Source organism: Aquila chrysaetos, chromosome 9, assembly GCF_900496995.4.
Source record: "Aquila chrysaetos chrysaetos chromosome 9, bAquChr1.4, whole genome shotgun sequence".
Classification (NCBI taxonomy): domain Eukaryota; kingdom Metazoa; phylum Chordata; class Aves; order Accipitriformes; family Accipitridae; genus Aquila; species Aquila chrysaetos.
The window spans coordinates 24,449,240-24,475,611 of NC_044012.1; the positions used below are offsets into that span (position 1 = coordinate 24,449,240).

Below are 26,372 nucleotides of genomic sequence, written 5' to 3' on the forward strand. Positions count from 1 at the left end.
AACAGATACACCCATACCTCCTAAAACACAAGGGCAGAAGTGATCTATCCAAATTCAGACTCCTCTGTTTGGAGTAGTCTTTCAGACTCTTAGCAGAGAATAAACAGGTGCTCCTAGGACACGATTCATCCCACCCAGGGCAGCAGTAGCCTAAAAGAGGACACATAACTTGAGCCCCAGAAGTGCCTGTTTGTCCCTAATGACTACAGAGGGCACCCAGGCAACTAGTTCAGATACCTTCACTTGTAGGTACCTTAGGAGAGTTTAACCTCTGGCGTGCCACTTTCAGCTCCTCCCTCTCTCACTGTTTCTATGAAGTATCTGATTAACTAAGCACACACAACACAGACAGAATACAAAGTGCTTTTCTGTCCCAGTGAGCGTGGTTTAAGTGATGGAGATGAAGAAAGCATCAGTTTTGCAGCACTTAATAAATACACACCAATACAGACGCTATGGGTGTTTCCTGAAGAAACAGAGGACAGAGGTCTGCTGTTAACTTGGATTTCTTACCTTGGTTCCAGGTTTCAATCCTTCTAATTGTTTGGGCTTTCTGAAAGTTTTGTGGTGCTGCAGCTTGTGTTCAATTTTATCCTTGGCAAATAGGAACTGGAGTCTACACTTGTTGCAATGATAAACACTCTTCTTCTAAAGCAAATGCAGATGACATATTTCATTTGAGAGAAACAAAAGTCACAACAGAGCAGGGTTTTTTGTTTAAAAAAAGAAAAAAAAAAAAAAAAAAGAAGAACTTCCCCCCTCTTTGAAACCAAAGGCAGCCCCATTTTTCTTTAGCATCTGGAAGTCCCTCCCCGCCAAGTCCCTTATCTTGGGTGTTTTGGTTTTACATTTTTTGTTTGTTTTGGTTTTTTAATTAAAATCATCAGGCTCTGTAGAGACACCAGACCTGGAAGTGCCATGGAACAAGTCTTATTCAGCTTGTTTAAGCCAAAGTAAGGCATATGAGCAGAGCAGTGCATGGGGCAACATTCCTTCAGAAGCTGCCTTGCCTCTGCCTCTTATGGGAGTCAGTGAAGGACTTCAGGTGCAAATCAACTCAGGCACTTGGTAAGAGTGCTACACGTCTATATTCTGAAAGTACACTTCAGCTACACCCACATAAAATATGTTGTCAATACAGCCAACATATACGGAAACAGAACACTGAACTACAAAAATTACATTCATTTGTGTGCATACAGTATTATTTACTTATTTATTACCTGGAGATAAGAAAATTTAAAACCCAAATGAACACAGAGCCCACTGTTGGTTAATCATCACATGAAGCAAACACAGTCCAGCAAAACATGCTTTTTTTCTGCTAAGTAACAACAATCTGTGCTACTCCCAAAGGAGCAATGCCTCTTCTCTTCAGCACAATCCCTATGAAAGGTCTGGAATGACAGCATGCAAATTGCATGTTATGGAGTGAATACAGCACCTACTAAAATCCCTCTTTCAACCAAGTTTTCTTTCTTTCTGTTTTTATTCCAAGCAAATGCTCAACTAATCACATCCTTACTATCCACCGAATCTCTGTGGAGAGGGAACCACCTTAAAAAAAAAAAAAGAGGGGGGGGCAGGGAGAGGGAGGGGGAGAGAGAGAGAAACTACAGCCCTGACATAGTACCTGATGCCTCATGAAGTGCTGTTGGAAAGCATTGCCATTCTTAAAGACTTTGAGACAGTAAGGACAGAGCAGGTGCCGTGTGTCTTCATGGATCATTCGGAAATGGCTATCCACTTCAGAATAGAGGGATGAACGATACTGACAGACCTATAGGAGTGGACGGAAACAATTAACAGTGAAATAACATTGGAATCCATCTCACATCCACCATTGCAACATGGAGATCTTAACAGCAATGCCCAGATCCCCAGAGATACTTATCAGTGGAGTTTAGGAACCAGGTACTAAAGAACCTGCTAGCTTATTCCAACTGTAAGACACTAAATCAAGCCGTGTATATTCAGAGTAGTTTGGAGAAACAGATTTTAACTACTTGTATGAGAAGAAAGTAGTGACAATTCAAGCTCCAGATCCAAGAAAAAAAAGGGAGAGACAGTCAGTGCAAAGCAGTTGGAATATATTAAAGAGCAGTTTCTTCAGTGTCTATGTAAAATGCAGAATTTGGAACATAATCTGTTTTAACAGATTTTAGAAGTTTCTTCTTGTCTTTTTCTTTTTGGAGGGACAGTGTTAGGACCTCTGGGTGGAGAAGACACATTCAGAATTGATGCAAGCACAAATTTCATGGCAACAGAGCGTCAGGAAAAGGTATCACACAAGCAACTTAATCTCATCTGCTCCCGTGACGACAACTCTTTATGGCACAGCAATTTGCCTGCAGACCCCGGGAGGAAAAAAATATTAGGGTCTGAATGCTACTGGGACTAAACAAACATCTATCACACTGATCCAGCTTCAGAGCACTGGGAACCAGTAGCAAACGTTCAGCTACTCGTGCTGCTCTAATGGCCATTAGACTTCTCCAAGCCCACACCTCGAAAAAAATGCAATGGGCTCCACAGCATTGTTCCATGGCCCGAGTCTGTTTTGAACCACTATGAGCCACACACTTTTCTGAGAAGTGCCAAATTTCCTCTTATTCTCTAGTATGCATTTATGAGGTCCAGCCCCTAAACCACTTTTAATACCTGACAAACATAGGGCATCTCCCCAGGCTTGTGAGTGTCCTTCATGTGCTGTAGGAACATTGGCTCACTCTCGAATGCCCATTCGCAAATCTTGCACTTTGCTGCAAAAGAAAGGAAAAACAGGTAACAGCCGGGGGACAAAAACACCCACCCCATTACAAGTTTCTTTGGTAACAACTGTCCCTTAAAACAAAACACCCCCCCCCCCCCCCCCCCCGCCCAAAACTAGCTCTGAAATCTTTGAATTGGGTAGGCAACAAAATAAATTCTGAGAGGTTTCCAAAAGGCCGCAAAAATTCTCTTAAATAAAACAATGGGTACAACAAGATGTCCTAATGAGGGAACTTCAAGTGATTTTAAATCAGATGTCAATCTACTGATAAACATTAAATTCTACCCTGACATGATTATTGAACTCAATCTTTAAAATACTCTTGACAGTAAGTTTGTAGAAATGTAACTTAGATGGATTTTTCTGGTGGCCTACAAAACAAATGCACCAAGGGGCAAGGCAGAACAGACGCTCCTTTCTCAACAGATTTGCAGTTAATACAAGACAGAAACCCTCTTAAACCTAAACAAACAGCAGCATCAAAATCAACTTACTTGTTGACTCATAGGGACTGTGGACATTCTCTAAGTGACACTGTAGCTGAAACGGAGTGGAGAACTGTCTGTAACAATGCTGACAGATGGTGTGGACATCTACCTCTCCATTCTGCTGATCCAGTTCAACGTGGTGCTTCATGTGATTCATAAACCTTATGGAGGTGAAGAGAAAGTGTGTGAACAGAAATTCAAACATTTTGCACCTGTAACCCTGAAAGCGTTATGAATGCTACACCAGAAGTATTTTTTAACAGCATTAAGATGTTTCCTTCTTGCTCCTCCCATCAAAAGCCAAGTCTCCTTCTACCCAGCAACCTCCCGCTCCCTAACTGTGGGGGAAGTTAGGGAACAGTTTTTGTAGTACAGAGGCTGTACTACTTGCTTTTGAGCACTTCTGACCCCAACTTGGCATTCAACTGATGATGACAAAACATTTCAACTTAAAAGAAAAATCAGTAGTCCAGTTATCACAATAGAACAACATAGTGGCTTGCTCAGAAGAATACACAATTTCATAAAAATATTTTCTTCCTCTGTTGAAAAAAGCATTGAGTAATGATGAGAAGAGCAGTTCTTCAAGAATTATTTCCTATTATCTACTAAGACTAGTGACGAGCAAATGAGACTTCTCTGCTGAAGAATATAGACGCAATTATTCTAACCATGCAATCTTCTTACAACTTTTGCCCTGACTGAACTGTGTGATGATGGGCAAATCTCTCTCTTGTGTTCAGTTTGGGTCTTAAGCTACAATACGGGAAAGCTGCAGGGTCTGATACTGATGCTTACAACTCATTTTTACTTCTGCAGATCAAAGGTATTCAGAACACTGTAGACTTTTTGTGGCACATTGCATTCCCTTACCGTATATTGTTCTTTAGCCTCTTGGTGCAGTGTGGACACCTGAAGGAAGTTGGAACCTTGGGGAAGTTCAGTAGCTGGCTCACTTTGCCACCATCTCTGCCATAGTAGAAATCATCTACTAACATAATAAGCTTACTTTGGGATGAGTCAACTACATTCTCACTTGGCTCTGGAGCTTTAGCAGGTGGGGACAGTGCAGGGATAGGAGTAGAAGAGGGTGGTGAAGCAACAGCTGTAGTTTTTTCTGGAGATGGAGGCTTTGCAGATTGAATATTTGGTTCAGATTCTGGAGATTTTCTTTTCCTGAGGAATTTAACCATTTCGGGGCAGCAGTACTAAAAGGAAAAAAAACCACAAAACACCCACACACATTAAACTAGATCTAGGAAGAACTATACACTATTAAACAGACACAAATTAACCAATACTAAGAAAAGACAGAGGAACTCTAGGAAACTCTTGAGGAAAGAGTAATGCAGAGTCAATATCCCATTTTCTGTTTTGATTGTTTACTGATATGTAAGATTAGAAAATAAATGCATCTCCTGGCACCAAAAGGACATAAAACTGAGGTCCTGTCTACTTCCAGTGAGGGATGCTGTGGAAGGTCTTCCGAAGACCTCTCCTTTGCTTCTCACTTTCTCCTAGTCATATTCTTCCTTTTCATAGAAGTCCCTGATCTAGGGAGCAGAACTATTCTTTGCACTCAACAAGCATGCACAATTATCCATTAACTGCTACTCTTAGAATGGTTACTTACACACATATGTCCTCTTAAAGCTTCAGTGACTCGAAACTGAGCATCACATCTTGGGCAGACCTTCCTGCCACCATCTTGCAAATCAAATGTGGGAATAGGAGATGAACTGACTGTAACAGGAAGAACACAAAACAAACCAAGAAAAATGGAATCCTTACACTTCATCTTAAATCTAGGCAATCTTTTTGGCATACTGAAATATTTTAGTTTTGAGAGCTGTACTTTTACCTACTAACTAGACTGGAAGAGGCATGAAAAGGGCAAAAGTATGCAAACTTCTGACAATCTGTATGACGAAACATACCCCCCAGTAGCTAGAATAAGGAGTGTCTCAAAATTACACTTAATAAATAAAAAAATAAGAAGGAAAAAAGATCAGCTCAACTCATCTCCCCTTTTTCTTTAACCATTTGTTTGCTTTGGTTTTCCATCAGACTACAATGCCTTGTCTTCACTTCCAACTGTAGTAAGAAACTCAGAATACAGATGACATGAAATGTACCATACATCAACTTTGACACCCAAACACCTTAGGAAGGTGTTTTTTTGGAATAAGAGAAGCAAAGATTTTATCCTTTTGCCTCCTTGTATAAAGTATTTCAGGTGTGTGTATTCTCAAGATGGCAGCATGCACACCAATAATTTTGAATGCAAAATAATGTATGCAAGCAAATATCCACAAACAAAATATATCACTGGATAAAAATGTACAGATAAAGATGAAGAAATTAATAGCAAAGCTTGTAAAGTGTTTATCCCTATTATGAAATCCCAGTAGTTACAGGTTAGCATTTTTTTTACTCCAGAAAAACTTCTGAATTCTCAGCACAATGAACCAAGTTAAGATAGCTGCTACAGACCATACCTTTTAATGATGATGATGATGACGACGACTCTGAAACACTAGATCTCTGGGAACCATGCACAGGGCTGCTGTTGGAAACCACCAGTGGGCCAGGGCTCTGTCCTAACGAAGGAATGGTGTTCAGGGTATTCACTAGCTTAGCAACCTCATTGCCAGGGCTCTGTCCTAACGAAGGAATGGTGTTCAGGGTATTCACTAGCTTAGCAACCTCATTGCTGTTCTCACCAGTCACTCCAGGTCTCTTTACAGTCACAAAGCTTGCAATACTCACTGCCAAGGGAATGGATAATACAAGAACACTAATAAGGAATCAGTAAGATCTGATCCACTGTGTGAATCCCGCCCCCATCTAGTATGCCTTGCCTCTTGCTCTTCTACCTTGAGTCTTCAAAGATGACTAAGCCATCAATTATCCTGTCCAGTAATGCAAAGGCTGGCAAGACTGGGAAAGTAAATTTCCCTAACCTTCCAGATCACACTTTGAGATATGAGCTAAGTCCCACGATGAAGTGAACAGGATGCTGATGGTCACAAAAATTATTTGTATTTCTTTTCTAAATGCAATTGTATATGATTATGGCCACATAAAGCTAAAAATAACCTGACTACTTGCTGTGTGAAGAAGTATTTTTTTCCTTTTTAAATTGTTCATCACTATTCTTGAGCAATCATTTCACTCATGAATTTAGCCAACATTAAAAAAAAAAAAAAAAAGCAACATAGTTAGCTTCTGCTTGTGTTCATCATCTATTTAACTTTACCTTTCAAAAAATACAAGTGATTAACCAATAGCATTTTTCAGTGCTATATATTTTTCAATAGCATTTTTTGGGGGACTTCTAGCTGATGGTCTCAGAACATTCTACAAACCAAAATTTAACTAGTTCTCAAACCAAACTGGACATGATAGCAGGATTATCCTCATTTTCCAGGTTGGTAAGAGAGATGAAGCATGAGTCAGTGACAGAGGCAAAAATAGAACCCAGGAGTTCTGACTCAACTTCTGTCTTTTAGCTGCTATGCCGTATGTTTGAAGATCAAATTATAGACAGTGTTATACACTCGAGTCCCCTTGCTTTTCCATGGCAAGTCTTACCTAATTTGGGGTTAGTAGCTTGACTGGACTGCCCTGGCTGCTGCACAGTTAACTGTCCAAGTGCTGTTGGCTGCGTTGCAGTAGGAGTTGTGGAGGTGCTGGGAGTGGACTTACTTTGCTGTTGTGCCTGGGACTGTGGTACAGTGCTCCTGATGGTAAGCGTGGCCGGAATGACCGTAGTGAAAGTGTTGGTGGTGGGTCGGACCGGCATGGTTGTACCTGGTCTCACCTGCGCCATTTGAGAGAACACCTGAGGAACGCCAACTGCCGGTTTAACAAACTGGGTACCTGGGGCTTCAAAAACAAATGAACAAACAAGGCAGATCAAGTAACTGAATTCCATTCCTTCCACAGTAATAACTGAGTACAACCTGTTTTCCAACACTGCTGAGCTCCCAAAATTCCCAGCAATTTCAGTGGAAGTTTTAAGAGTCCAGCACCTTAATTTCAATTCCCAGGCAGACTAAAACTGAACATGGATGCAGACAGAGTGAAAATTCTTCACTAGCATCGTTGCTTTGTTGTAAGGCAGGTGTCCGGTGACACACGAGTTCTTAGTCTTTCTGATGGTGCATAACAGGATCTCGTAGCAGAAATTAGTGTTAGAAAAATAATCCTCAGGGTGAGGCTTGGTTTACAGGCAGTTTCCCAGCACTAGCATGGCATGGTGAGATTTTGAAAAGAAGGAAGAGGGGTAGTCACAGGCTGGTACTTTGGAATTATGTTAACTGAGGAGGCTTTTTGAAGAAGCTAGATTATATGGAGCTCTAAGAGGCAGACATTCCTTCCAGCTGGAAGTCCCCTACTCTGCAAAGTGGTTTGTTACTACCATCAAAGGGCCTACTCCGCTACAAAATGACTAGCAGAATTACAGCCACAAATACGGACAAATCTCACCTACTACAGAACTGAACGCCCACCTCTTCAGAGCTACTAGATATGCAGGTGAAATACAGATTTCAAATACAATTTTTTTTTTTTAATTCTTAGTACTCTAAAAAGGAACACGACAGTGGCTTTAGCTTGTTTCAGTCCTCACCTGGGACGAGGGTGATGGGTCTAACTGTTTGACCTTGCTGTACATTAAGAACAATTCCAACTTGGTTCATCGTGTTTTGTACAGGCCGCACATTCCTCACAGGAAATCCCTGCAGTCAAACAATACCATTAACATTAACACACTGAGAATCTTTGAAACACTTTCAATATGAGCTTTCTACCCTAAAAATCAAATAAACAAATTAAAACCCCCCACCCCACAGTACTATCATCTATAGATCAATTCAACTATGAGGCCATACTGTTCTTGGCCAGCACCTTACCCAACAGTAGGGCCCCCTTCTTTATACTCTACAACAGTCTGATATACAGCCTCCACTCGCAATCTCTCCTTCCCTAAACAGCTACAGAAATCTCCCAGGTCTTGGCAAATGCTCAAAGAAGCCAGTGGACGTTTAAAAAAAATTACCTGCACATTCCCCAGGAAAATAAAACAAAGTAGTTAAGTATTCTGCAAGGTCAAATTCACGCAGAGTGGACAGACCCATCTACAGCAGGTAGTCAGGCCCTACTGGTAAGGCTACAAGTGACAGCCAGCGTGAAGTCCCATCAGACCCGTGCTGGCTCCACAGGACCTGCTGAGGTGTGGAACATGGCCAATTTTCTCAAGCGAGATTCAACTGCAGAATGACTAGGAACACAAGCTATTTCTAAATCTACATAAATAAAAAAAAAAACCAAACCAACAACAAAACAAAAAACCAACAGATTTCAGCTCAACTGTACCATCCACTAAAGCGCACAAGAAAAACTGAACAGGCATCTGATTATTACTTAACAGAGAACAGTCTTCCATGTATGAGTGCACCAGATCTTCTGTCTCAGCCATCCTGGCTGGAAGGGCACTCACCTGGGTTGTTATGAAGATGGGCTGGCTGGTCACTGGAGAATTTGTGACATGGTTGGCATTCTGCATGATCTGTACAGGTCGTAATACTGGCTGAGTTACCATTGTGCCCAGACCTGAGGTTGGGTTCTGGGTAAGGATTAGCGGCTGCCCACTTTGCTGAACAAGAGGATTGCCAGCTGGAAGAAAAACAGAAACATAGCAAAAGTCACATTTGCCAGGTAAAAAAGGCTGCTCCTTCTCACACACACTCAGTTGTCAATTTTAGTCCTCAGAATTTGAATGAGTTTTCCAGAGCATGCTTTAAAAGTAAACTTGTGAAAATATCCAACCCTTCTATATATTGTTTTAATATTCATATTTAGGCTAGGATTATCCAAGCTGCCTAGGAACTAGGTGTTCAAATTCCTTAGCCTTGAGCAACCTCAGAGACCGATTATTCTGGCTCCTATGTGCCCTTTGAACACAGCCACAGCAGCTAAAAAAAAATATTTTTTCTAGTCTCATTGAGTAAAAATTCACTTGCTGGCAGATACTGGGAAAACTTATGCTGAACCACTACAACCCCTGGCATAGGGTGTGTACCAGAAGTAGAGCAACACTGAAAGTTTCTGAACAGCATTGACAAACACAGACCATCATGGACATTGGAGTCTGCCGAGGGCTTCAATTAACCAGGACCAGGAGGTCACAAGAATTCTGAAGTAACCTAAAGTTATCTTCAGCATCCTTGGATAGAAAGAGGACTATGGGACTGAACTTGCAGAAAGTGGCAGACAAACTTCAATAAAAGAAGGAAAAAAAAAAAAGATATTGAAAACATCTGGATCACACTGAAGTCATCATGTGCAGTCTGTGTCATAAGAATATCTTACAATGGTTCAAAGTGCTTACTCTCTTGATTCAAAAGTGAAACATCCTGCTTGAAAAAAAAGTTAAGATGGGGAAGAGAGGATAGTTTTATCCACTAAACTCAACATCCTTAGTATAACACAATACATGAAGTATTTCACACAAGTCATCTGGTACGAGAGCATGTTCATATAATTGCAAACAACCAGATTACTGCAGCTTAGCAAGAAACCACATCAGCTGAGACCCACTGTGTGCGCAGGTGCTCCTAGCTGGCTTCATTTGGAAGTAAAACCATTCAGCTTAAAACATCTTCACAGGGTTTTATACTAATGGATTTTATTTAGTATTTGCTTGTTTGACAATAACTTGCACTTTACACTAAGCAGCAGTGATCTGATTCCTTGCAATTGTGCTGACGTACCTGCCAGGGAGTTCTAACACTGGTGTTACCCACCATCAAGCCCAGAGGGACTTCCCTGATGGATTTTCACTGTGTATGTCTACTACGGACTTGCTCCTTATAGAAACAGCTGCCTAGTAACTGTGCCATGAGGTTCTGTCCTCAAGTGCACATGACCTCGTGAAGTTTTGACTGCTGACATCCCATGGCCACGGCCAGAGTTACCAAATGGTTTCAGTTACCTACAGATGAAAAAGGTATCCTACTGCTTTGTGAACTGCTAACTATACGGATTGAGGTCTGCCTCAATGATTCTCTTTTTTTTTTTTTTTTTTTTTTTGTGGCAGGCTGCAACAAGTAGAATTGTTCAGTCATTAAAGAAAGGCAAATTTTGCTGCTTCTTGTGCCTTTTTTTTTTTTGTAACATTTTCTTCTGCACCACTGCCCAAGGGCCATCCGTCCATGATCTCCAACTACCTCCAGGAAAATCCACATTAATCAGCTTCTGGTCATCTCAGTTTGCACCAGCCCAGCAGACACTTACTAGCAGTTGGCTGTGTCCTTCAGTCAAGATCCGATTTGTTCTCTGTGTGCTCCCAGTTCCACAAGCTCTTACTTGCCAACCAGAGCAGACTTGCAATATTTGCACAGAATGACGAAATTCAAACCCAGGAATATTGCCCAATTGCTTCTGGCAACTTGGGGGCTAATGTCACACCAAAACAAAGATCAGAAGAGTCTCCTATCTACTGCCAATGTTTGCTGGCACCTGAGACAGGGAAGGAATAACAAGGAACAGAAGAAAGGATGAGGGAGGAGGTTGTGAAGAAATGTGCTAGCAAAAGATGGGATGGAATGGTCTACAACCACCAAGCTACTAGTTTAGAGCAAACCTTTGCTACTGACAAACATTAATGATGCTCAGCAGGACACTTTTGCCGTCATTCCCCTTCAGTGGCCAGTCTGCTGGAGGCTGGACACAATTCTCTGCTCCCACACACCACGCATTAGCTCAAGCCCATGCTGTGGATCAAGCTAAGAAGTAACCGTAAAGGTCAGCTACTGTAGTTTGCATACACTCTCTGACAACACCAACTTTAACTCACCGCCAGACATTGTCTTTTCCACAGAAATCTGCCTCACTTTGCACACAGAGTGGCTGATGGTCAGGGAACTAACCAAAGCTATGCAGGAAACAGGGTGGTGTCTGCACACGCCCGACTCTTGCAGTGTAAATGATGGAAATATGATGGAGCAAGGGACCATCGAAGAGAGGGGTGTTTTGGTGCCCGAGGTTATTAACCATCACCTGGAAAAAACTGAATCTTATCGCATTAAGCAGTTTAGCAAAAAAATTTACTTTTTCCTCTAGCAATCACTACATCTTCATCTCCCAAATGCCTATTACAGGTGACATGGTGTGGTGGGTTGACCTTGGCTGGAAGCTAAGTGCCCACCAAGCCACTCTATCACTCCCCTCCTCAGCAGGACAGGGCAGGGAGAAATTACGATGAAAAAAAACCCCCATGGGTCAAGATAAAGACAGTTTAATAAAGCAAAGGCCACACATGGAAGCAAAGGAAAACAAAAGATTTATTCACTACTTCCCATCAGCAGGCAATGTCCAGCTACTTCCCAGGAAGTAAAGCTTCAGTAAGCATGACAGTTGCTCTAGAAGACAAACATTGTAATAACAAATGCCACCACCCCCTTAGCTTTTATTGCTGAGCAGACATCATAAGGTATGGAATATCCCTTCGGTCAGTTTGGGTCAGCTGTCCTGGCTGTGTCCCCTCCCAAGATCTTGCCCAGTCCCAGCCTACTGGCAAGGGGGGAATGTTGGAGTGACAGCCTCGATGCTGTGTGAGCAGTGCTCAGCAGCAGCCAAAACACTGGTGTGTTATCAACACCTCTCTAGCTACCAATACAGAACACAGCACTATGAGGGCTGCTATGGGGAAAATTAACTCCATCTCAGCCAAACCCAATACATGTGGCCAGGTCTAAAGACAGCAAGGAGCTTACAACTGCAAGTGATCTGCACATATAAAATGCATTACTTTTTCCAAATATCTTGGGGAGGGGAAAACATTTAAAAAAGTAAATGAATCAGGCCACAAGTATTTCAAACTCAATGCCAGAAAATGAGCAGGATACTTATTTGGGCTTCAATTCCTTCTGCCCCTGTACCATTCTTCCTCACAAAGTTCAGGTCATTCATGTATTTGTGTTTATGGACTATTCAATCACACTATTACTACAATCTATGTCTTGAGGACAAAGAGCTTCCAAACCAGCAGAGAGAGGAAGCTCCACAGGAATCCTCCCACTGTAGGTTTGCAGCACAATATGACATGAGACTGACAAAACATCCAGGTTGTTTCAGGGCTACAAAATGGTCCAATGTTGCTGGAACTGCTGATGTTAAGAGGAAAGGGTTGCTGTACCCGAACAGCAAATGTTTCCTATTTAACTGTGTAAATCCAGGAAAAGACCTGCTGCATGCCAAAATGTTCTGACCCACAGCCAAAACAGCTTCTTTTAATGGAAGATGCTTTACACTGACAGTCTGGATGCTGCCTGGCTGGCAATCCTCAGGGTGTACGATTCAAATGTTTTCATGAAGATTATACTAGGCAGAAGCAGCAGGGTAATGGAAGACTAAATCGGAAGGTTCAGGTCCAAGCCACACAACTGCCTGGCCCACACTGCATCTTGCCTCACTTTTTCAAGCACCTTAGACAGCAAGGGGACTGATGGAAAAGAGACACCAGGTCCCACTTCCAGAGCATGGAGGGGGGAAAGGGAAGCATCAATCAGCAAACATAACCTCAAACCGAGGCAGAGGATGGAGATGCCGAGATGTCATGAAGGCTGGCAGCCTATCTTGGACCAATTTCTTCTTTAGGATCAAAAACAATGAGCACAAACCCACTACTGTCTGAACTGTGTGCATGCTGCCTCCAGTCCCAAGTGAAAAAGGGGACGTGCTTCTAGCCTTTTTTGTTTTATAAAGCAAGGTCTCTGAAGAGGGATAGGAAAAAGATGGAGTGAATGAAAACTAGAGACAAATAGACTGGATTTGCAATCTTTAAAAAAAAAAATTTTTAGAGAGGTAATCCCTTCACAATACAAAAAAATAAGATGATTATTAAAGAAGAGACAGAGAAGTTGAAGAAAAAAAAAGAATCTTTGGGTAGTTCTATCAGCTTCTGAACATCTACATCCCACCTAGTATCTGATGAAGACCCAAATCCAGAGCATCAGCAGATCATTTTCTCTTCCTCAGTGTCCTGATGATCTTACTTGGCTGACAAGGAGCCCACAGTCATCCCCAAATCTTTCAAGGAGTGGGGACCTTGCCAAACGCTGAAGGTCTGTGACTACAAGTGATAGGTCTTGCATTGCCACTGGCACTTCCATGAGAAATCCTGAAGACTGAAGCTATGATGACCTTGTGGTTAGTATGGAGGCCACTGGGCGACCTCAAGCGGAGTGTGACAGTCAGGTTTCCAACTCCTTCTGGGCCTCCTTCGGAGTTTACAAATAATCTGGGAAGACTTGTACTAGTTTAACAAACAAAAGATGACCTTGGGTTTAAGTCTATTTTAAAACAGAGACCAGCTGACAAAGATCTTTTGGTCCAATCAGTCCAATGATTTTGACTCTTTTCTCTCAGTGTGGACTTGGCAGGTCCCTGCCACGTTGCTCGCCCAAAATGCTATCATTACTAGAAAAAACAATAGCAGAAGCATATATAAATACTCTAATTCCTTACCAGAAACTGCAGATTCTTTTCAATGTGGCCAGGATGGACACAGTTGTATGCCCAATTTTTTTTTTTTTTTTTTTTTTTCAGGCTTTGGTAGACTTTCGTAAGCGAGAATGACAAGCCTTCTGGAGTAGCATGTCCAAGAGCATGCAGTACTTCTCTTAGATTGTTTCCAAGGAGGTTTGTAAGGTTTCCACAGGTCCTGGAGCACTTTAAACTCACCAGCCAAGACAGATGTGCATAGATTCACTACTTCATCTAGGGAGAATGAGGAGACCATGGCAGAAATCAGCTGCTGGGAAAGAACAAATTATGTTCTTCTCTCTTCTCCTCCTGCCTTTCAAGTGTATGATTCTCCAAGTAGCTCACTGGAAATGGCTTAATTGGCTTCTTGGAGGAGGGTGATTTAGACCTAAATGCCAGCTGATGAAGCAAGCCTCCTAAACAGCCCATTTAGTCCTGGACACAGTGATCCTTACAAGTCCTAGGCCTCTTTCTACACTTCTTGAACTCCTTCCTTGACTACCAGGAAGGCAGAACTTAAACACGTAGAAGAGGAGTTTCTTTATCCTCTCTCTCAGCTAAGCACAGCAGAGATGCTCTCCTCTAAAGGAGAAGCCACTCTTGTCGGATGTGCCCTGGCTGTTCACAGGAGAGGTTGGACTGACAAAGCCTCTTTAATCTGATACTCCAGAAACCCCCATTCGGATGATCTACAGTTCACAACAGCATAACCTTGCAAGAGAGGAACCCTAGTGCTGAGCCCATCAATAAGTTACTTTGCATTGTGAACAGCCGAAGCTCAGAGATAGGGACCTCAAAGGTAGAGCACACCACACCATTGCTAAGGAGGCCATCAGTGCCAAGGCTCTTACCACTGACACAATCCACATCAAAATCAGTGATAAATGGTTAGGACTGGTGTCAGCACATCACAGTTTAGAGGTTACCATACACACAGACTTTGAATTCAACACCTGGGCATCAACAAAGGTCCTCTCAGGCTTACAAAGGCTAGACTAATAAGCCTGGGATGACTAAATTCCTAGATGACTTTGTTCTCCAATGAAAGGCCCTCAGCAGTCAGCACAGATAGCTGAGGGGTGAAAAGAAGCAATGTAGGGACACACTGTTAAGGCTTTAATAGCAGATGATTTGGGGATCAAGTGGAGCCAGCTCACCAGGGCACTCCGTGAGAAATAAGGGATTACTGGCGCCTGGGGACAGACACTTGTAGGTATCTGAGGAGCCTTCCATCATTCTTAGGAGAAGCAACTTGAGATGGCTCCTGTGCTCCCTGAATCCATTTTCAGAAAGTATGGCAGGTCAAGCACTGCTCCAAGACATATCCTTCAAGAGACAGGAAGCCCAGGGAGCAAAGCTAAGAGAAGCTTCTGCTAGCTGAGCTTGATGTAAACAATCACATAATTTTTGTCAACAAGTGTAAGAGAGAAAAGTTATACTAAACATTATATATGGTTTAGGGGAGAGAGGGATCACAGGGCAGTATGCAGAGTAAGCATGCACTGGAAGCGTCCTGTCACACTATGCAGGCAGTAATTTAAACGACACTGTTTTCTCACTTCCCACCCTAACCGGACTTAACCATATACTGTTACACAATTGCTGCATATTAAATATAAGCGCAGCATTTTTCTTCTGTAGTTTCTATATTTTCAGCACAGAAAGCACTTCGTGATTCTTGCGGTGAAAAGAATTGTGGGAATGTGAGTTATGTATTTATCTGATGGTGGAATTATTAAAGAGGAGGCAAGCTGTCAGGCTGACGTGCACCCATGTGGCACCCATCTCGTTTTCTTGTCAACAACAACAGTGCTTTTTTGCATACAAGGACTCTGGAAACAGACAGATGTATATGTTATATTACATATATGTGCATAGCTAGCTGGTATAAGAAATAAATGGTTTGAGTGGGATACAGGTATAGCTAAAAGCAATCAAAGGAAATTAAGAAAAAAATTAGGCCAAGTGTCATTTCAAATATATTTAGCTTTCAGTAATTTTTCCTTTTATGTCCCAGTAATTTGAGACATTTTAAAACTAATCTGCAGGGGAAAATTTGGATCCAGCAGAAAGATGGAAAAAAGATAAGCTAAAAGATATTTCCATCTTTAGTTTGGAAATCCTGTTTCTTGATTTTTGGACATGGGGTGATTTCTATCCAGTCCAGTACACACTTCTGCTCTGTTCATTCAAAGGAGAACTGGTGGTTTGTGTACATCAGTGTTAAGAAGTACAATACACCTCACAAGAAATTCAAGCCTGTGTTTGTTAACGTATGGTCCTTAAAAGTTAGACATTTACAAACATTGATGCTGTTATTTAAGAAAAAGGTGAAAAAGATAAGTTTTAGGTGAAAAAGATAAGTTTTAGGTGAAAAAGATAAGTTTTAGGTGAAAAAGATAAGTTTTAGGTGAAAAAGATAAGTTTTAGGTGAAAAAGATAAGTTTTAGGTGAAAAAGATAAGTTTTAGGTGAAAAAGATAAGTTTTAGGTGAAAAAGATAAGTTTTAGGTGAAAAAGATAAGTTTTAGGTGAAAAAGATAAGTTTTAGGTCTCCAGGCTTGCTTAAGTGAATTATATCCTAGAGGGAAAAAAACCAAAATAAAACCCAACAAAACTTTACACTGGGAGAACGGATAGATTTAATGGGTCTTTTTCAGCCCTAGCTTCTAAGTCTTTTTAATTAATGTAAAACAAAATGCAAGACGACAGCCATGAGCATAAAAAACAGATTGCTGAAAGCTGGGATGACTCCAGACATGGCTCATTTCATGAGCGCTCCACATAGTCACAATTTAAACTGGGATGTGACCCTCAGCTACTGGGCCAGCAGAGACTGCAGGGACTGAAGAGGTGACAGATGTCCCTGTGGCACTTTGCCACTCAAAATCCTTGCTGGCATCAAGCCAAAAAGGATTCCCCTGCAAGTCAAAGTCATGTCATACAAGCTGGCAGGGTCTCAACGAATACAATACTCAGGAAGGAAAAGGCCATGCTGTAGGCTGAAGAATTTTGTTTGTATTGGTCCTGAAGTTAATGGGCTGAGCTATATTCTGCTGCATCAATGCAATCAAGAAGAGAATTTACTCCACCATAAAAACTGAAGCACTCCAGAGATATGCAAAACTAAGCATGTTTCCATATTTTTTTCCACTTAACAGCATCCATCACAAAGCACTTAAAAGTATACCACTCAGTGAAGGAGAAAGGCCACATGACTGCAACCAGGAACACACAACGCTACCAACTGCATGTTCCTCACACCGATACAGAGTTTGTTCCTATTCCAGCAGATCAGAAAAACACAAATACAACCCACATCAAGCTTACCCTGAAACATACAGCCCTGTGATGTTGAATACTTTGATGTTGAATACTTTGTTTCAACAATGCTAACAGAGCTGAGGAAGCTGCCAAGTCATAAATTCTGCCGATTTGGAAAGTAACTGTGTCTTGTGGCTGTAAAGGTCATTTCCCTCCCTCCTCTCTTCCAAAGCAGACCACCACACACCTCTGAGATTTTCACATTTTTTCAGTAGTCTAAGAGCAGTCCTCCGGTTAAATGTTACTTAAGAAATTCTACAAACCCTCCTTAACATGCAGACTCGCACTGTGGGGCAGAAAGAGATCCCAACACACCGATACTGCAGCATGAGAAGAGGGCAAATCCAGCGCAGTTCCTGCAGTGGTACAAGATGCCAACGGCATATCTGGTAGGGCAATTCCTGCGTGAGCAGGCAGCCCAGCAAACTGCACTCACCACTCAAGTCACTTCCACAGCGGTAATTTACGATTAGATGACATACTACAAGAGATACACAAAAGATAAAGGACTATGGAAAGTGATAGATGAAGTCACACTGAGTAACATCCCTACCTGACTTCAGTTTTTAACCAACGGAAGAAAATCTGAAGGCATTACTTCTCCAAGAGCTACCACTAATTCTGTTTGCAAATCAGAATAAAAGAATAAGCATATAAAAGACGACGATCACAGGTAGCTATGCCTATGATTTCATTCCTCTAGTACAGAGTGATTAATGCCTAGAAACATAATACCAGCTTTTCAGGCAAAGGTTTCTCCAAAGCCTGCAAGGAACTAAGCCATTAGGAAAACTGTTCTGTGTACCTCTGAACTGTACCACACATACTAAAAAAATATTTCTAGCTAGCCTACAGCAGCAGCGCACAGCAATCCTCCTAAACCTCTAACACTCTCGCAGCCTGGAGAGAATGCAGCAAGGGACTGAGAAAGGAAGACAAAACCATCAGTTTGTTTTCTTTTCCAACCTTCTTCACTACATTTTCAAGTCATATGTTGGAGCTCTGCATTAGTTTCCAGAGCTTACCATGGCTCTTGTTTTTGAGACAAGCAAATAAACAATAAATAAAGGAACAAAGAAGAAAGTTTCCCAGACTGTTGTGATTCTGCACAATCATTTCAGATGTGACAAAGGCCTCTCCAAATTAGATTCCTGTACAAATCCACCAGTTTTAAAGGGATCTGGGAATCATTTGGATAGCAGATCCTATGTGGGCATATTTGAACTTGTCAGAATAGTATACAAATATTTTACTGATAAATATATTGCTATTAGCAGATTATTTTTTTAGTAGCCGCACTCCTCCTCCTCTTTTTTTACCATTAATCTAATTATAGCACAGTGATATCACCAAGCCTTTATTAATTTCTTGTAATTGATTTAGAACATGTCTCAAATTACTTTTATTAGTAAAGCTATGAAATATTAATCACAAGTGTATTATGTAGTGATATCCAATACATTTGGAGATCAAGATACTTTTAAGACACTCCTAACAAAGATATCGGTTTGAAATAGTGTATAGAACCTTCCTCATTACTTGTGTGCCTGATTAAATTTTACTAGAAACAATGCAATGACTTTTAGGTGAGTTTGACAAATCTATTTTTACAGCTCCTTAATCCCAAAGAATCCTAAACCCAGTTTGTATTTCAGTATACCAAGTTATATGGAGAGATTGCTTAAGCTATGTCTGAAATGAAGCACGACAACCCCTTAATAGCAAAAACCCCCCAGAATTATTCACCTTGGAATTTGGCCAACACACCAGTTTAACACATTTACTTTTGTGAAATACATCATGGTGCACCAGAGTGACCCTGAATAGTCAGGACCTTCATTTCATATCTTACCTGGAGGGTAATACTATCAATGGTAATTTCCACTAATGTGTAAGGACACTGGATTCACTCTCGAGTCGAAGAAAACCAGCTGCTACTCCCTGTAGTCCCTGCAAGGTTTAGCACAACTCCCATTCAAACACTGCCCTGACACCTCCCTGTTCAGCCTGCGAAATCTCATGTGCTCACAGCACATAACAGCATGACGGCAAGCAAGCCTCGCATTTCCCCTCTGCACCCCAAACCACTCTAAATACTGAAGGCATTTCTGCTTACCATTGTTGTTCACAAATATTGCCACTAGCGTCTTCTTAGCACTGTCACTATTCTGAGCCTCACTGCTACTGACTGACGTGGCTGCAGAGAGATTAGCACCTATGGATGCATGGGCAACAGCTGGCAGAGGGGCAGAAACGGGCTGCAGACTCACTGAAACTGCTAGAAAGGAATGGCATAATTGTATTTAGAAAAAATAGAGAAAGCACAATTTGTTTGTAGAGACACCATACTAGCACACTGCTTGGCTGTACTGCCATACTATCACACTCAGTAAAATTTTTAGCTTCTTACAATAGCCCATACTCACATCCAGCTTCTTTAGCTCTGTATTTTCTATCAAACAGCACAAGCAAGAGAAATGCAACTTACTCAAGATCACTCTTAGTTTTATCTCCATTCCAGCCCATCTATGATGGAATCACTTTCTCCTTCCAAACACCCTCCTACCTTGGCATTTCTAAATACTATTCAAAGTAAGCTCCTTCTAAATCCTCCCTGGTAGGAAGGCCAGAGGAAGCAGGTGACAGCAGTCAGCAGTAGAAGCATACCCTTCCCTAAGCAGGGACAGCTTCATTCTACTCGCCTCCAATTATCAACAAGCCTTCCAAAGCCCCAAGTGTTGAATACTTCCACAAACACACCGTGTTAACCACAAGCTGTGTGGAACAGCTACTGCCAAGGAGTTAGCAGCACTGACTACCAAGAATGCTCCCACAGCACTTCACACTAGGATCCCAGTTTAGGATCACAGTAGCCACCAATGCGAGACATGTTGAATCACCATCATTAGTTATACCTGGCCTGTGACAAGACATAGACCAATCTCTATTCTAGATATTAAGCCGATGCTTTGCTTGATTTCGACCAAGAAAAAGTAATTGAAATGGCTGAACAAAAGCCTAACTTATTAAACATGCCAGTCTACTTCACCCACACACATAACTGGGGCAAGAATTCCTTTTTCTACGCACCAGACTCAAGTCTGTGGCAAGAACCAAAGGGACAGTGAATTAAAGCTTTTCTTATTATAGTCATGTTTCATTTACTCCCCCAAATTGTGAAATGCTCATCATCAAGGTTTAATTTGTGTAAGATAAGTATATGCACAATGGCCCAACTCATTGTGTTGATACCAACAGAAATCAACAATCAGAAAGTACCATCCTTGTATCTTTACTCAGTTAGTATTCCAATACAAATTGAATGATTATATAGCATCTGAAAAACATAAAGCCTCCTATCAGGCAATTATTACTTTTTATGAGTCCAAATTTATCACAATTTGAGACAACTAGTGGATAACAACATACTCCAACCTGCACTTTAAATGCAAACTCTGAACACCAAAGTTATGCATCTTTCCATTTGCAGAAAACAGGAGAAAAAAAAAAATAAAAAAAATATCACCAAACCCCCCCAAACCCTAAGTGAACTGATTAGATTATATCAAATCATGGGTTAAATAAGTAATAATAGACTAGTTTTAATCTCGCTACTTTGACTACGTAAGTTAAGTCACAGGAAATAAAACTCACCAATCAAATACCTGACTTCCACACTCGTTTCAAAACTGCTAGAAGGATCAAAAGTTAGTCACCAATTAATGCTGATACATACTAAAGCACTTTGTAAAAGAAAAAGCATCATTTTCTATGTAAATTATCAATTCTCTACTTTTAAGAAACTGCTACTTTGGTTGTAGAACATGAATAACTTAGCCAAAGTTTCCTTCTTATTTTTCAAACAGGCCACCCTTTCCAACACCCACAAAAATCTTACTCTTGCACAGAGAAAAAAAGCTGTTTCCTGCCTCCTAAACTACTTATTCACAGGACGCCTGGCCTTGCGTAGCACCACCATCATGTAAGCTCTACCCAGCACTCAGAAGCTCTGTTCACAACTAGAGAAATTGAAATTCGTTACATTACTCATTAACAGGTTTTTTTAGCTGTCAAATAAGAATACTTACTGGATAGGATGTAACCAATCACTGCCATTTCCCTTTCAATTTTAACACCAATAATGGGAATAATTCTAGACTAAAACAGTTAGTTACCTGTGGCAGTTTTATCAACTGAATTATAATCCTCAACAACAGAATCTTCAATAACATCACTGATTTTCTGCCATGGTTCCAGCTCCTCCTCCTCACATTCCATAAAAAGGTCTGTGTCCGCCATCCTGCAAAGGAAAAAGAAGAGAAACCTTTATTGGAAAACTATGTTTTGTCAGGCAGTGAAAGCCATTCATTATAAGAAAAATTCTAATGCCACGAATATGAACAATGTTTTTATTTCTCAGTATTCCAAAGGGAGAAAAAAAAAAAATTGAGTTGCATATTTTTAGGTTCTTACTTATTTCTCCAATTACAGAGCTGACTCCACATCCTACTTTAATAGGCTGCATTTCCTTTTTGGATAAATCTGTGAAGTTGGTGCTGGAAACTCTTGGTTTTGACTTAAAACTGCAGTGGTTTTGCCTCTCCTGCACAAGAAATCCAACCTACCAGCTTTGAAATCAGAAGTCACCACCCCAAAACCCAGCACCTTTAAATAAATGAGTAACTGTGACTGAAAGAAGGAAGAATCATGGTTTTTTGTTCTGTTCATAGTTTTGAATATTCTAGCATTACTGCCAACACATGACAGAGATTGAATATCCAAGTTTAAATGAGTAAAAAATGCATGCACAAACGGGTCAACAGTCCTCAGCTAACCTCAGCCAACCCCCCCAATCAAACCCACCTGTACCCAAACCCTTGCACACTCCCACAGCCCCAGCTCCTACTGATCTTCCTTGTAGCAGGGAATATGACAGACAATTATGAACTAGTTCAAAGACAAAAAGAGTAAAGGGATTTTCTGCAATTAGATCCATAGTTATTGTCTTTCAACTCAAACGAATGTTCTCTTGATCTCTGGAGTAAAGCACCCAATTTACCTTTTCTGCATTACTCGTTACTGGGTATAACCATTACCATGTTTATTTAGAGAAAAGACACAACTGACAATTTCAGCCTGTTTTGTGTCTCCTCATGGATAAGTCTCTCTCCTTGTCACCAATCTCTAAAACTTCTATTTTGGCTATGTCCTTGTGAGACAGGGAAACAGAAACAAAGGCAATTACATAAGCAGGGGGTGTATCACTACAGATATAGCGATGTTATAACATTATAATTCACAGTGCTACTTTCTGCTCCACTATTTACATATCTTCCCCCTTTGTTTGATTTTCTGAGCACCACTGCACACAGAACACAAGTTTCTATGAATCTGCCTACAGTGAAAGTCAAGTATTTTCTCCTGCATTGGCATCTAATCTAGACTTCAATGATGTATAAATCTGTATGTATTTAGAGTTCAATTAAACATTCAGACCATCAAGCCAGAATTAAAAACAAGATGATTCACAATTAGCAACAGTCTCAAGCATCCTAGAGGACATCTCTTCTCAGAAGGTGGTAGAGTTACCACCAAAGGTCTCCAAAAAGCTGATTTGCACTACTATTACTGAGATCTAATCAATAGACACACGCATCCAATCACACTTTGGCAACTTACAAGCCATTCAGCCAAGCTGCTAAAAGGAGCTTTCTCCCAGACCTAGTTTTGCATTGTTTCAGGATTTGGCTGTTTCTAAACTTCACTTATAAATGATGCTTATGCAAAATTTTAATTCTCCTTAATAATACATTTAGGAGTCTTTAACCAATATGACTCATTCTAGAAGCTCAGTTGCATTTTCAAAAGGAAATAAGGATTATTATAGGAAATAGGACACAAAAACCCCCTGAATTTCCTAATTTCCCACCTGGATTATAGTAAAAAAGAATCGATCCTTTCCCTCTACTATCAACCACCAGAAAGGCTGGTGAGCAGAACAAGTGGCAGTTCACTCCTGTAAGTGAACGGGAATCAAGATATCTAGAAGGGATTTTGCTCTTCTTGATTACATTTTGGTGGCAAGAGAGACTGTTATGATTGCATTTTGTCATCTCTACTACCATTTGACAGCCATAAAAATCTGAAGAGAAATGTTCTGAGAAACTGGCCAAAATAAACAGCTTATAATAGGGGACAAGCAAGAAAATAATCCAACTCATGTGCAGACAATCTGTGATTTCAACAGCCACAGAAAACCGTGCTGACCAGAAGGCTTAAACACAGAGGAACGTTTATTAGCTCACTATTGAAAAACTAGAAGAGACATAGCTTTAAAAATATAAGCTGGATTAAGTAACCACAGAGCAATTAGATTATAAATCTTGTATCATTAAGCTATGTCTACCCTTCTTATGCTAACACAGTCATAATTCTGGCTGAACAAATGCTGAACCTGTTATAAACTTCAGTTTGTAAATCAGTCTAAAGCTAGGATTTACAGGAGTGGCTGCTAAGACTGTGGGTGCAACCACCTTGTGCAAATGCAATCTTTAATTTTTACTTGTGTTGTGCCACACCAGCTGTAAAAACACCTGAGCATCAGGAATTCCGTGCAATACAACATGAAGCTGAAACAAAATTTCAACAAATGCTGATCCAAAGTAACTGTCTTAACCAGGTAAGCCTCAAAAAAACCCCAAAACCACCCCAAAAAACCCACCCACAAAAAAACCCCAAGAAACCCAAAAGACCAAAATCCTAAAAACTTGTTCATGTTTGCCAAATTCAAGTTGCCAGCATTTTTTTTTGAAACAACACATACCACTGTTTTCCTCTAGATACAAAGACAGCCTCTCAGACTCTCATTTATCTGTTGTATTTGTCTAAAAAGGATTCCCAGAGCTTAAATTGCAATGTTAGTGAAACACCATCATGCAACAACAAGAAATACTCATTTTAGTTTTATGCTTGGTTATACTAATACAAATAATTCTCACTTCCCAATTATGCTTTTGAAGCACAGTAATATTCATTTTAAGAATAACATAAAGAATGATACTTAAAGGAAGCCCATCGCACCACTCATGTTCAGTAGCTGATATTCTGTTGTTCCCCACTTCCTCAACATTCATATCGATAAAAAAGTAATTCGTCTTATCTTGCATACCACCCTGAACGACTAGTCCTGCCACCACTTCTACGATGACACAGAGCATCAGCACTTTTACCTAAACTGGTTTATGCCTATTCACACATACTGCCAACTTGAAATATTTAATATAGCTATCCCAATGCCTCACAATTCTGTCTATTTACAGCGCAGAATCTTAAATAATACAGTAAATGAAAACATTTCTGTATAATTTCACTTTTGATCTCTGTGAAATTGGATTTGCCCTTTATGAAGGCCTTTAAAAGAAAATAAAAGCCCCCAAAGTCCAATGCCAAAGTCACAAATAACTTACTCCTACCAAGACTACCTCTTTTAGGGGGACCAAAGTAGATTACTCAAATTGAGGGTGCTCGTGGGCTTGTTCAGCTCTCAGGAAAAACTGTTGGTAGAGAAGTATTACCTAGCATTGTGACTTTACAAGGGAAGTATAAAGAATCCTGTTTCTCTGAATGCAGGTAGAACAAGAGATCATTTCTCTTCTCACTGTTTCAAGTCCTTCTCAGCTGACTTTTAACCTAAAAAGCACTCTTTCAGGAACTTTAAATGACCTTGCCTCTTCCAGCTGTCCCCTAAGCGCTCTGTTCTGGTATTCTGTCCAGAAATGGAAGCACATCTCCATAGCTGTTTTCTCCTCACTCTTATCACACCTTCCCAGCATGCGTTTTGAGGTGAGAAAAACCCAGCAACAGCTCAGGCTTGCCAAGTCGACCAGTGGATCCACTAGCAAGTTATCAGTAAGCAAAGAGACATTTAATGGTTCCTCATGCAAAATGACATGGTTGCACTTTGCATGCTGTAACACTGCCTGGAGCATAATGATAGATGTAAACCAACTAGAGAGCCCAGAAGAGAGCTGGAAAATGTGATCTTCAAGAAAAGATGGAATGACCTGGAGTTGTTCAATCTATAGCAAAGATTACTGAAGCACAATAATCTTTAGATAGGTAAAAGGCTACTGCGAAGTGGAAAGAAGCAGTCTGTCCTCTGCATCTGTGATGGGAAGAAAGAAATGAAGGGCTCAAATTGAAGAACAGAAGACTCCAGCTTAAGACACCAAAAAGGCTTCTAGGAATAAAGATGAAGCACTGCAACAGGCTGCCTGGGGAACTCATGAAACTTCCAGTTCTAGATGCCCCTGGGAACAGGCAGATCTGTAAGAGAAGGTATATATACATACACTATAAGGGAGGCAAGGTGGATTAACTGTCTTGCTGGAGACATCTGAGGCTCCATTTTTCTACAGTATTGTGTAATTCATGAACTAAACATGTATTACCAGGTATTTTTGCACTACTACAAAACAGCAAGTATACTTCAGTTGTTGACACTGAGGCTTTCGCTATAGGAAGCAATTAAATACTCCTATAACAGTTACCTCTTTTCATCTTGCTGAATACACAAAACATTACTAATAAATGTAGCACATAAACCAAATTAACCCAACTTAATACATCCAAATTCCTGCTCATAAATACTGTATAAAGCCATAGTTGTTTAAATGTGTCCATCGAACTTCTCACAGAAACATATGCCTAAAACTAGTCTTAGTGCAATTTCTTGTAATCGAGAAAAAGTAGCCAACTGATTAAAAAAAAATAATCAAGTCTCTTACTTGTCAAATAAAGTTACACTAGTATATTAAAAAAAAAATAATCAAAGAGCACTGTAATAATCCTAATATACAATTAACCAAGTGTATTACATTAAGCATGAAAAAGCTCACATTCTCCATAGCACCCATTACCTGCATGCTTCAAAGACATTACTAGCTTCTTCATTTACATAAAACCTGCAGCGTGTAAAAAATTTTATTAACCTTATCTCAAAGGTGGGAAATGGAGTTCAGTGAAATTAAGTGACTTGCCAAAGATTCTACTAGCAGTGAGTGGTTTAGTCAGAAATAGAACTCAAGATGCCCAGCCCTTGTTCACATCATTGACCATAAACTTCCCCCGGTTCTGTTAAAAAAAAAAAAAAAAAAAAAAGTCATTTCTGAATGACAAATGGTAAGAAAATAGATTCCAAGAAATGAAGCTCTGAAGTACAGGTTTATGCTAGAGATC

The 26,372-nt window shown here is 40.5% G+C and overlaps 1 protein-coding gene across 16 annotated transcripts in view; it reads right to left on the bottom strand.

Annotated features, from left to right (window-relative positions):
• Nucleotides 1–26,372, bottom strand: part of POGZ (pogo transposable element derived with ZNF domain) — a 39,460-nt gene that overhangs the window by 6,362 nt on the left and 6,726 nt on the right. For 3 of the 16 annotated variants that reach the window (XM_030024458.2, XM_030024460.2, XM_030024459.2), the window contains 12 exons: nucleotides 21,311–21,435; nucleotides 19,252–19,413; nucleotides 8,765–8,940; nucleotides 7,895–8,003; nucleotides 6,856–7,149; nucleotides 5,760–6,029; nucleotides 4,895–5,004; nucleotides 4,135–4,469; nucleotides 3,268–3,422; nucleotides 2,662–2,762; nucleotides 1,634–1,780; nucleotides 514–648 (listed from right to left, as the gene is read on the bottom strand). In XM_030024458.2, coding sequence (XP_029880318.1) covers nucleotides 514–648; nucleotides 1,634–1,780; nucleotides 2,662–2,762; nucleotides 3,268–3,422; nucleotides 4,135–4,469; nucleotides 4,895–5,004; nucleotides 5,760–6,029; nucleotides 6,856–7,149; nucleotides 7,895–8,003; nucleotides 8,765–8,940; nucleotides 19,252–19,413; nucleotides 21,311–21,434 — 2,118 coding nt within the window. In that variant the 5' untranslated portion in view covers nucleotide 21,435. Of the gene's footprint in view, nucleotides 1–513; nucleotides 649–1,633; nucleotides 1,781–2,661; nucleotides 2,763–3,267; nucleotides 3,423–4,134; nucleotides 4,470–4,894; nucleotides 5,005–5,759; nucleotides 6,030–6,855; nucleotides 7,150–7,894; nucleotides 8,004–8,764; nucleotides 8,941–13,794; nucleotides 14,047–17,398; nucleotides 17,617–18,987; nucleotides 19,086–19,251; nucleotides 19,414–21,310; nucleotides 21,436–26,372 lie in introns of those variants that run through there. The other 13 variants (XM_041126293.1, XM_041126292.1, XM_041126296.1 and 10 more) reach the window with 13 other exon arrangements.